General features: G+C 37.5%; 1 protein-coding gene across 7 annotated transcripts in view; it reads right to left on the bottom strand.

Moving 5' to 3' along the window:
* Positions 1-13,009, bottom strand: part of ZNF185 (zinc finger protein 185 with LIM domain) — a 190,173-nt gene that overhangs the window by 84,602 nt on the left and 92,562 nt on the right. For all 7 annotated transcript variants that reach the window (XM_073599096.1, XM_073599100.1, XM_073599099.1 and 4 more), the window contains exons 18-22: positions 12,460-12,540; positions 11,698-11,766; positions 10,210-10,272; positions 8,272-8,346; positions 5,328-5,390 (exon numbers count right to left, since the gene is read on the bottom strand). In XM_073599096.1, coding sequence (XP_073455197.1) covers positions 5,328-5,390; positions 8,272-8,346; positions 10,210-10,272; positions 11,698-11,766; positions 12,460-12,540 — 351 coding nt within the window. The remainder of the gene's footprint in view (positions 1-5,327; positions 5,391-8,271; positions 8,347-10,209; positions 10,273-11,697; positions 11,767-12,459; positions 12,541-13,009) is intronic.

Below are 13,009 nucleotides of genomic sequence, written 5' to 3' on the forward strand. Positions count from 1 at the left end.
ATAAAAAAGTGCTTATGTGCAAATAAAAAAGTGCACAAATAAAAAAGTGCTTATGTGCAAAATTCAACAGTGATATATTCAAACATGCTGGTAACTATCCAAGTGCCACAAATCATGCGATGGTGTAATGCGGTGACCCCCCCAAGGTAATACGCTCACCTCAGTCGCTAAACAAAGTCAAAAACGCTTATGAGCCACCCAGGGCTCTGTGCAGATCGCAGGATCCCAGGCTCCAATGCAGGATAGATGAATGGATAAGAAGAAAAAAACATATAGTGTGATATCGTTTAAAATTTTATTCCAAAATGGATAAAACTCTTCCCCAAACGGGGTACTCACATTGCTGAGGTGCGTCAGTGCACCATTCTCAATCTAACATTTGAATAAAGATTGCAGTGAGGATATGGCGTTCGTCCCATCAATTGTCAGCTGTTGCTGCCTTTCGCTCTGTCCTGGTCCCTCCCCTACGCGTGTTCGACACAGGGATCACGTGTCATCATCAGGGGGAATTGTAATTGGACGGCCGCTCTATCATTTAAATACAGTGTCCCTGGCCATATTACCATGGTCCGCGGACCCTCTAGTGATGGGCTGCAGGTTAAATACAAAAATATCACACTCCACACTAATCTAAGACAGCTTCTGGCTGACGATCATAATGATGTCAACCAGTAAATTAATATATCATGCCTCAATCTCCAGCTATTGTACTACTGTAAGCGCTAGAGATAATTTTATTAGTGATATCATTTTTATAGAGATGCATTAAACGCAGTAATAATTATCCAGGTCGGAGGTTGATGGACGCCACACCATATCTGCCACTGTTACATGCTACATAATATTCCGTATTTATATACCAAGAAAATAGGCAATCAATTTTATTAAAATCTAAAATGCAAGCAACCTACTAAGCATGTAAAATTTTCATTGTAGGTGCTCATAATTAATCAATCACTCTCTCCACAGACCACGTCTACCGATATCGTATTGTGTATGGAGATGATTAAGTAAAAATTGCTCAGTGTTTAATAAATAAAATTTAAAAAAAAAATTTATATTTATATATATATATATATATATATATATATATATATATATATATATATGATAAAAATAAACAAAAGGATAAAATTAATAAACATATCACCCATAAAATATAATGAAATATATAAAATACAAAATAGGAGTATGTATAAACCAGTAGGCGTGCCATAGTTGACCAACAAGATAATAAATATAAATCCCTGTGCATAACATGCACATTATTCTACATCAAATAAATGCGAGAGTACAAGTGTATGACCCGCACACATCCACAAAATTTCCATGCGAGTAAATCACAATGGCCACATGTACCGAAACAACCATAAAATTAATATAATGTGCATACTGGTTTGAAAAAAATCAGATGTAATAAACCTAAAATTATGGATATGCACAGCCCCAATTTACCACTTTACTCCCATACTGGAAGTGTAATCTACCCTACACAAGCACATGTTAAAACCGTAAATCTAAATATCAGAAATACAAGCTCTAGTATCTATACCATTAGTGATTGCTCAAAAAGCAACCCAGGTCGAACTCTTTATTCAACCCGCCGGGAAATAGTGAGCCAAGCTGGTGTATCCACCAAGATTCTCGCTTACTAATTTCTCTAGTGTAGTTACAACCCCTCCAGTGAGGCTTGGGTGCCTCTATATCCCAAAAATGCATCCCCTTGGTGCTCTGATTATGAGCATCTCTAAAATGTATGGATAGATAATGCTTATCAAATCCCTTATGTATGTTTCTGACATGCTCTTCCATACGATCTTTGAGAGCTCTTGTAGTGCGGTCAACGTACAATAAATTGCAGGGGCATTTAACTACATATCACATGCAATAAAATCCTTAATAACATGTGTTTGATTAGTTTGGGGGTTACGGAATTCCTTAACTTTCCTAATGTTGGTTGAAACTCTTGTACAGCTATAACACCTTCCACACCCATAGAAACCTTTTAAATCCCAAAACATTTTTTGGTTCTGAAGGGGGTGGTTCTACAACATTATGCACCAACTTGTTTCGTAGATTAGGTGCTCGTTTATAGACAATCCTTGGTTTTTCCAATAGACAATCTTTTAGGTGGATATCTTGTTTCAACACATTCCAGTATTTGTGTATGATCTTTTCCACCTCTCTATTTTGTAGATTGTAATCTAATACTATACAGATACCCTTATCATCATTAGCTTCCCCGTTTGCGACTTTTTCCTCCAGCAAAACTTCCCTGTTTAAATTCCTGATTTTAGTTCTTTCCTTTTCCAAAAATTCTTTACGATATCCTTTATTCGTGAAGATCTCACTATCTATAAAAATTATATCACTAATAAAATTATCTCTAGCGCTCACAGTAGTACAATAGCTGGAGACTGAGGCATGCTATATTAATTTACTGGTCGACATCATTATGATCGGTCAGCCAGAAGCTGTCTTAGATTAGTGTGGAGTGTGATATTTTTGTATTTAAACCTGCAGCCCATCACTAGAGGGTCCGCGGATTACGGTAATATGGCCACGGACACTGTATTTAAATGATAGAGCGGCCGTCCAATTACATTCCCCCTGATGATGACACGTGATCCCTGTGTCGAACACGCGTAGGGGAGGGGCCAGGACGGAGTGAAAGGCAGCAACAGCTGACAGTTGATGGGACAAACGCCATATCCTCATTGAGAATGGTGCACTGACGCACCTCAGCAATGTGAGTACCCCGTTTGGGGAAGTGTTTTATCTATTTTGGAATACAATTTTAAACAATATCACACTATATGTTTTTTTCTTCTTATCCATTCATCTATCCTGCAATCTGCACAGAGCCCTGGGTGGCTCATAAGCATTTTTGACTTTGTTTAGCGACTTAGTCACACGCTCTTAGGTGAGTGGATTACCTTGGGGGGGGGTCACCGCATTGCACCATCGCATGATTTGTGGCACTTGGATAGTTACCAGCATGTTTGCATATGTCACTGTTGAATTTTGCAAATAAGCACTGTGACAGACTCACCCGGGATAGAGGCTTTTGAAGGGGACTGAATGCAAGCCTCTTGCCGACCGATTATGGGTCCTGGCATTTGGGGGAATGGTGCTCTTTGTGAGCTCTATGCATGGGGACCCTTGAGGTGGTATTACTGTGGATTCGGGTCCTGGTCCCCCAGGACACACAGACTCTGGGGACCCTGTGTATGCCATATGGGAAATGGTGACTTGGAGGGTATGTCTTGGATTGCTTAAAATGGGACAGTAATATTTATCCCCAATATCTCCCAGGATATATATGTAAAGACTATTATTGGTTTGTTTGATTCTGAACTCAACATGTTAATTGAGTGAGCTGATCACATTGGCCTCCAGGACTGGCTAGGAGATGAACAGTCTACTTCTACTATAGTTGTTGATGACTAGGCTGAGGAGGGGGGGGATTCCTCCAGCAGCCCCCCTGCTGATAAGACTGATTCATACTGTTGGGGCACATACTGTGAGGAGATGCTGGTGTCATCAACTCCAACTACCTGTCTTGTTGTCTGCTATAATGTGTTTAATGTAAATGAGTCTAGTCTAGCTTACCACAGGTTCTAAGGGTATTCCACACATTGTTGTTTGTTCTAATTAACCCTGTGTTGATGTTTATGGTAATGTGTATTGAATAGTCACCTAGTCTGGGTAAATGATTTAGTAAACTAGCTCATGTTAATTAGGTTACAGTTGTATTGTTAGAGGAGGTTCCAACGGCATATAAAGTCTTGTAATTTTGATTCTAAATAAAAAAATAGTCCATGTTAGCAGTGAAACAAGCGTCGCCTTGTTTTGTGCTTATGAGCAGTTGGAATATCGGATATCTGAGTCCAGACTGGGAGGAAGTGGCATACTGACGGAAACACTCAAGCAGAGTGTGGGACGTTCCGTGACAAGCACTTTATTTGTGCACATGGCTTCATATATGCCTTTTCGGTTCTGCTAAGGACTATTATTATTATTATTAATATTCATTTTGTTATACTAAGCACATTTTGTAGTTTGTCTGGCACGTAGCACTTTTTTTTTTGACATGTGTTTGTATTTACATTTTTTATTTCCATATATGAATATCATGTGGCTGTGATTAGGTTTTGTTAATTTATGATTTTAGGGTTCACATATGTAGATATACGTATTTTTATGTGACTATTGTTACCTTGTTTATCTCACACACTTTTGTATAGGTGTATACACCTTTACACATTCCACATTGTTGTGTATACACACAAAAATTTCATTATGTCACATTAGTGGCATATTCAACACACTTTAGAGCAGCGTAATTCTTCACTACTTATGAGCGAAACATGTTGGGAATTTGCTCTATTTGTCCTGTCATACATTGTGACTCTATTGTACATGCTTATGCCTTCGTTTTATATATATATATATATATATATATATATATATATATATATATATATATATATATATATATATATATATATTTATTGTTTTGCTCCTCAAAATAAAAAATAAACATTTTACTGAATATATATGATGATATATATTTTTTGCACTTACAAAAATCCCAATTTTTTCTTCCTGCTTCTTATACCAGGTTTTATTGCTGTCAGTGTTCCCTCTGGGAAGATTCACCCTCTCTATTTGTCCTACTGACTTTTATCACCGGGAATAAAAAGGATAGGAAATTCAAGATTTTACAGTTGTCGCCAGTTGAGGAGGTGATGCAATCTTTCAATAAATACAACTGAGAGTATACACTTGCTTTGGAGAGTTTTTCTTGCAGTCCCCTATGTGTTCCCGGGACAGGACGTAAGAAAAAGAAACTAAGCAAAAAAAATAAAAATAAAGACGTTTTCGCTTTAGATACTTTGAGTTAAAGTTGTATTAAACCAAAAAAACAAAAAATGTATATATTGCAGCCTACCAATACTTAGACACTGTAGATATGGTGGCTGCATTTGCGTTTTTCTTTACGCTTACTGGCAGGATCATCATTTGAAAAACAATGCAGCTACCACATCTATAAATTGGTGAGCTGCAATATAAGTACTATTTGTATGCTTTTGGATTTAATACCACTTTGGGTTTATCCCACTTTGGGTTTAAAACTAAGAGTTTGTGTTTGGAAAGAATTAAGTTGGCTATACACTTTAAAGTTCATCTGGTTCAGCAGAGACCAGATGATTTTCAGTCAGTGTGTGGCAGTCCTCAAGGTAAAGTGTAAACTAAATGCATTATTTCTATTTGTCTCCTGATATAATCAAACAGAATGCCAAGGAGAGCTCTCTGATACAAACCGGGCAGGTGTTGTCTGGAAAGCTGGCTGTAGTGCTTGCATTTCTTTCCAAGTATTTTCAAACCTGTAATAATAGATATATAACATATAGTTTTATGTTATGGCACTTTAATGACAGTAACAAAAAGAATACATCAATCATAAAGAAAAACTACTGTAAAATATTTTATTACAAGCATATAAAAAGTGATGAAGGATGGAAAGCCACATTTATTACATAGATCTCTTAGAGCAGACCTTCACCTATTACATGAACCTGTTCCCATTTAGTTCCTTCCTCCTCTCTATTACAGAACTGGGACACATTTTATTATTATTGGTAAAGTATAGTGTAGTGTAGTTTTTCTGCTGCAAGGCAGCACATCCGGCTTACTTGCCTTGGAGCAAATTGTGTACTGTATGTACCCCTTTTTGCCTCCTGGAATTGTCACAACACACATTCCTAGTAAGCAGTTCACTGAGGGCACATGAGCAGACATGGAACTCCGCTCTTCCAGGTATCTGGGACCTGGCAGAGCCCAGAGGCACTTCTGCGCATGCACCAGGGGTTCTAGCGCATGTGCACAGATGTTGCAGGGCGCCATCATTTCCCAGATAACAGCAGCTAGTGGCACCGGTGCACATACCTGAGAACAGCGGTTCTGGATACCTGGCAGGGATTTGCGCAAGAGATGGATTTTTAAAAATGGTGGCACAGGAAAGCAGCAGGGGGAGGGTAACAAACGGGAGTAAACTTCCACTTTAAGATATTAATAAAAATAAACATTTGGTTGCTTAAAGCCTAGGTCCCAGTTTCCTGTCTCTTTAAAATGTTTTGATTTCTGTATTATACTGTAGTAGCATCGGCTACATACAGTACGGAGTGCTGTGCTCCACAGCATCACAGGCAAAGCCCTGTCTGCTGCCTGAACAAAATCGAGTCAGGCTGAGTACTTCCCAGCCATTCAGAGGAAGCCTTGTTATTTTTAGCAATAATTGCAAGGCTTACTCTGATTGGCTGAGGTGGAGATAGTCATATCATCCATCTACAGCTCCACCTTGCAATCAGAGAAAGCCTTGTATTCATTGATAAAAATACAAGGAGAAGCACTCTGCCTGACTTGATTCAGTTTTGGCAGCCAATGGGATGTTGCCATACAGCTGCCAGAACACAGTGTTGAATACTGTATGTAGTTAATGCTATAACATTATGATACTGTGCACAAAGACGCTAAATAACTTAGTAATGGAGATAGTTTGTTTGGTTCAGCTTGGCCCAAATAAACTATTTAAAGTGACATGAAAATTCAAACTTCCACTCTAATTATACATCATTTCATTAAAAGTATGTAACATATTTTAGTGTTAAGCAATCATTTAAGGTAAACTCAATAGACTGGTAAAAATGGAGGAAACTACCAATGAAAATCTCAGTGTTGGCTTAAGAATGCTTTGCTGTCATCAAAGTAAAGATTGGTAACAATGACCTTAGAATCGGTTAGGGTCCCCAGTAGAGATATTTACAAACTATAACATGATAACTTGCATTTATGATGGTTACAATATCTATCTATCTATTATATATATATATATATATATATATATATATATATATATATATATATATATATATATATATATATATATATATATATATTAGATATTTAGATATATATACACACACACACAGTATATACAAGCTGAATTGTATTGTAACTGTACTGTCTGGCCTCATGTTGTAAAGTTCTGTGCAAATTGTTGGCGCTATTTAAATCCTGTATAATAATATTAATTATATATATTATATCATAGTGCCGTGTCTAATAATGTTAGGTAATCATGTCCCTTATACATTATTTATATTTGGAAAGCAATGATGACACTGATATAACTTTTGTCTGAAAAGAAGGAACATCACTAATTAGATCTATAAAACCATATCATGGCTTCCTTTACATGATTCATACTGATTCAAACACAGTAGATTGCGTAACAGTTAATAATTATAAGATAGGTGCATTGTTTCGAGACATGCCTTACATAAAAGGAATATATAGATATTGTATGAAGTTTATTTTAGGGTGGCAGGTTAAATGCTTACTTTTGAAAATTAATTAAGTTGGTTATTCAGCATAATGCCACAAATAAATAGGCAGTACAAAGAGACATAGCAGAAGCAAAAGCAAAGCACATAATACATTTTGTTGAGCTTTTCTGAAAAAATGATAAAGCCAAAGTGAACAAGCTGCATGATTTAGCTGAGATTTAGTTCTCTTCATAGATTGAAATAGGACTCAAACATTTTTTTTTTCGCTTCTGTGACTATCTTACTGTGTACTGATGCCAACGGCAAGATGAACAAGATGTGAGCCTGGTAAGTGAGGTGTGGAAAGCTGTGTAAACATTGTGAAAACCACTGATGAGTGAATCACACATTTCTGCCTGTAATGTTAACTAAAATGTCTCTGCAATTTACCAAGAATGCTTTTATATGATGCCTATAACACCTCATATACAGGGGTAAAGACTCTCTCCCCAACTTATGTGAATGTTCTAGGTGCGCAATCACCAGTGCTGTCACATGATTCCCTATACTCAGAAGTAGGGGGTATGTCACTGAGCTAGTGTTGGCCAAACAAAGTGGCACAAAGGGTAGGCACGTATGTGTTGCTGGTGGGCAGCATTAAAGTGAATCTGTTGATTTGTCTTGAATTGGCAAAGAACTCGTTTACTTTAAGATGGCCATGTACATATTAGTATAAAAAAAAAAAAATGAAAAAAGGGTGTTAGTTCTTTTTATAATGGGAGAATATGATTTTTTTTTTTTAGAAATTTCTGGTAGAACATGCACCCATGAATAGGCATTGTTTTTTTTTATCTATGATCAAACCTGTCACCATTTGGACTGAATGCACCTATAAACATTAAAGAAATAAACCAGTCTTTCAGCATTCAGAGAAAATTACCTGCTGGCATCCTCAAACAGGTATGAATCAAGAGATTTCGCCAGAGATTCATCCTTTTTGTCTTTGACCTCCACCCTGTGCAGAGAGAACAATCACAGTGATATTTCTGTCTTTGCATTTCATACCTTCATGTTTATCATGCAGTAAGATACATCTACAGATAGGACTGGTTGGAAGGACTAAGGTATATCATAGGTGAGAAACACACTGGAGATAAAAAAACACATTCCGAAATGTCTACAGATACATTCCAGTCGAAAACTAAGCAAATATTAGGCAACTTATCAAATGGTTATAGAGTAACCAGTTCTCAATGCGTTCTGTGCCAACACTATATGCAGTATCTACTTTTTTTTTTTTTTTTTAAGATGGAAACTAGCATTGCTGAAACCTTCTTCCCTTCTTCTGAAAATAGCTTGGAGAATGACATGAGAAATGAGAGTATGATGTTCTGCAATCCACTTCAGTTGAATTTTAAGTGCCCTTAGCTAGGGATGACCTTGGGTTTGGCTCCAGGTTCAGCCGAATAGAAGTCATATGTCAATGCTGGGCCAATGAGTTGCTGGTTAGGCCATATTAGGCAAATGATGTAATGGGCATCTACGTGTCCCAGCCACAGCTGTTTGGCCCAGGTATGACAGCTGCCTTCCGGGTGTGGCCGAATCCAAACGCTTCACTACATAAACACTGAATTTGTCATGTGTTCATTTTTCAATAGCTATATACTTGTCTATATTCTCTTTTCTTCTAGAATTCATCATGTATTGAGAATTGGCCCACTTTATTGCATAATTCATTTATGTGGCAGTGCACAGTGTGCTCATGCAATGCAATAGCTGGGTACCTCTTTTTCAGTCACCTTCAGCACACTTAAGTCACATTTTAAAAGCTGTAGTGCATTTTGACCTGTGGACTTTACCATAAAAATGCAAAGGAACCTATAGCTGATTTGCACCCAAAAAGCTATATTTTAAATATAAGTTGATACCAAAAAGTTGAATGTGATGCTAACTTCTTATGTACAGTGACTTGAGCATTCCAGATTTGACATTTGTGGAGTTCTCATTCTTATCTCCCCACCTTAGCAATATAAAACAAGGCAAAAAAATCTCACTTGCTCTGCTGCTTAGTTTGCAATTTGCAAAAGTTAAAAACCAATAATGAGAATCAACTATTTTGTGGCTGCAGCAATCAGGTGGAGCTACAAGAATCTTATTACTGGAAATTCCAAGATGTGCAAGAAGCTAATCTGAATATGGATATCAATATCTAGGCACTAGTACCAGCTTCCCCTAATTACACACAGCTCAAGTGACCCAACATAGCGTGACCATTATGCTTTTGAAGACATCAGCCACCGCATCTCCACTTCCCCCACTTTTCTTGGATAAATCAAATACTTGCTCCCCCCACTGGTCACTGTGGTTCCTCCCACTGACATGTACATCCTATATTGATGTAAGAACTGGTGGGAGAAACCACAGCGGCCAGTGGGGGAGAAATAATTTGACATAATTAGAAGTGTAGAACACACTGTGCAGCAGTTGAAAGTGAAGGAGCTAGGTGGTGTATTGAGCAAAAATTACTCTGTGGTGACATCAATTGAGGATTATTTTCAATGATTAGATATAGTTCCAGCATTTAGATAAAGGTTAGGGCAGTGTTTCCCAATTCCAGTCCTCAAGGCGCACCAATAGGTCATGTTTTCAGGATTTCTCTCAGATAAACGGCTGTGGTAATTTCTAAGGAAGTGAAACTGATCAAATTACCTCTGCAAAATAATGGAAACCCTATAAACATGACCTGTTGGTGCGCTTTGAGGACTGAATTGAGAAACACTGGGTTAGGGTACCACCTAATAAAAATAAAATAAAAACTAAACGTATTATTTATATCTGATAAAATCAAGAACGCAGAGGTGAGCTCTGTCATACAAACCGTGCAGGTGATGTCTGCAAAGTTGGTTGTGTGTTTTGATTTGCTTTCCAATTATTTTCAAACCTGTAATAATAGATATGTAACATAAATATAATTTCGGGTACTTTAAAAAAGTAACAAGGCTATATCAATTAGGAGCAACATTATTGTAAAATATTACAAAACAATGTATACCCAGAAAGCAAAGGATTGAAGTTTTAAGGTGCAAAAAAAAAAATCAATCAAAATCAAAGTTACAAAAAATACTTAGAAATGTTATTACATAGATAATATAAAACAATTTTTAAAATTTGGGCCATATCAACCCAATGGTCAAGGTACGAAAGTGTGATTACCTCTACATGTTTCACCACAAACGTGGCTTCCTCTGGAGCTTTTGTTATTTAATATTTACTACCTTTCAAAATGATCTTGGTTCCAATTGATCCCCTAGACCAGTGATGGCAAACCTTGGCACCCCAGATGTTTTGAAACTACATTTCCCAAGATGCTCATGCACTCTGCAGTGTAGTTGAGCCTCATGGAAAATGTAGTTCCAAAACATCTGGGGTGTCAAGGCTCGCCATCACTGCCCTAGAGGTCTAATGGGGAACGTCTGTGCCAAAAAAAAAGAGAGAGGAGAGAGGGCAATTGCTCTATAGTAGCATAGAAGCACCTATCATTTTAAGAAGTTTGGCAAATCGATTGATCAATATTTAAATCCTTTTCCGAATGCACACTTCCTCTGGTGCCAGCAAATTTTTGGGGTAATTATGGCATCTGAGCACTCCCCTCTTTCAGTTTACCACTGTTTCTTGGCTCAGTGTCAGTATGACACCTCTTTAACCAGTGGAGATTGAAAAACTATTTTCAATCTATCACAAGGGATTAACCCTTTTAGACAGGTTAAGAGCCTCACTGGTGACAGGGTAAATGGCCACAAAATATTATATCACAAGCATGTGAATATGGTTAAAAAGGTAAAAGTTCACATTTAGTGTTTCTATAATAAAACATGGGTCTCTAGAAGCCATATTCCTGGTTTCAAATAATAGGTATAAAAACCCTTCAATTGGTTATTTGTACAACATTTTATAAAACATATATGGTTGCATTTAAAAATGGTTAAAATAAAAAAAATTGGCCATTGTTGATATTTAGCTTTAATATACAATGTTGTCATCAGTGTAAAGATTGGTAATATCAGATTTTTAATCAGTTATGCTAGCTGGGGATCCTCCTTTAAAAGCTTAAAACATCATAACTCATATTTATGATTGTCATCACTTGTATCATAGTGCCGGGTCAAAAAATTGTAAATAAATCATTAGAATACAAGCTTATAGCTGATGGCATACACATGTATATCAAAGTGGGAGCACATGATTGCCAATGTGAATTACATGTGACTATGGGATATGTTATCTATGATCAAACTGTCACCAGTTGGATTGAATGCGCCCATGATCATCTTAGAAATAAACCAGTCTTTCAGCATTCGGAGATTACCTGCTGGCATCCTCATAGAGGTAGGAGAGAAGTGATTTCGGCACATCCTTCTGCTCTCTGGCCTCCACCCTGTGCAGAGAGAACAGTCATTGTTATATATCGGTCTTGTTTGATTATCATTCAGTGCTAAGTGAGATACATCTACAGGTAAGACCGGTTACAAGAACGAAGAGATATATATATGGGCGAGCATACTACAGAAACATGCCGATGAAAACAATTGCCTGGATACATTCCAAATTGTTTACAGGTACATTCCAGGTAACAATAAAAAAAGCAGATGTTTTTAAGCAACCTGACAATTAAAGGGTTTTGTGCAGCCAATTCTCAGGTCTTTCTATGGTTTGCTAGAAATGCTACAAAGCTGTTGTATTCTTAAAGAGACACTGTCATAAAAAAACTCTTTTCCAAAGGGTTACATCATTGTTTTTGTTTTAAAAAAACTGCATTTATGCTGCACTTGCATACCAATTCATAATGTATTTTGTCACTAACAGCTGTGTTGTTTTCTTCAACCTACATTTCTGGACAGCATTTCTCCCTCTGTCCCCATCCTGGCCCTCCAGGGTGCCTGACTGCTTCCTGCAAACCCTTCAGCGCCCCCTTGAGTGACAGTGGGGAACAGGCTGAGTTTCCTCTGCCTGTGCTGAACATCAGAACCTACTGCTGTCACTGATAATGTGAAGGTACTCATGTGTTCATTTCTGAAGAGCTAAATATTTTCCCCATTTCTCTTATTGTATAGAATTATTTCACAATTACCTCTCAGTTCTTGTAGTGTGAGTGGTTGTAGAGCTCTCTTTCTCTGTTGGTGGTTTGGAAGCATCTTTGCTTTCATTGCGGCTGGAAACACAGAGGCCATTAGCTGGTTTTGTACAAGGTGCATGAATTTTTTCCCCACATTTATTTAATTTATCAAGGGTGCGTTTTAATGCACGGACAATTTACGCAGTGCTTCACATATTGTACATTTATATCAATTCCTGCCCTCAAGGAGTTAAACCTAGGGTCCCTATCCCACATACATGCATACATGCACACACATACATACTAGGGTCAATTTAGACAGGAGCGAATTATTATCCTACCAGTAAGTTTTTGAAGTATGGGTGTAAAACAGAATAACCGGGGGGGGGGGGGGGGGGGACTCACACAAGCACAAGGGGAAGATGCAAACTGTATGCAGAGAGTGTCCTAGCCAAGACCCCAGTGCTTCAGTAAAATACTGGAGTAGGGACAAAATATTACATTGTAGACGTGCTTGAGGAGATGCAGGGTGTGTTTCTGTGTATATTAAAGTGGTTTCTAAAGG

The sequence above is a fragment of the Aquarana catesbeiana genome, linkage group LG09 (genome assembly GCF_042186555.1).
Source record: "Aquarana catesbeiana isolate 2022-GZ linkage group LG09, ASM4218655v1, whole genome shotgun sequence".
Classification (NCBI taxonomy): Eukaryota; Metazoa; Chordata; class Amphibia; order Anura; family Ranidae; genus Aquarana; species Aquarana catesbeiana.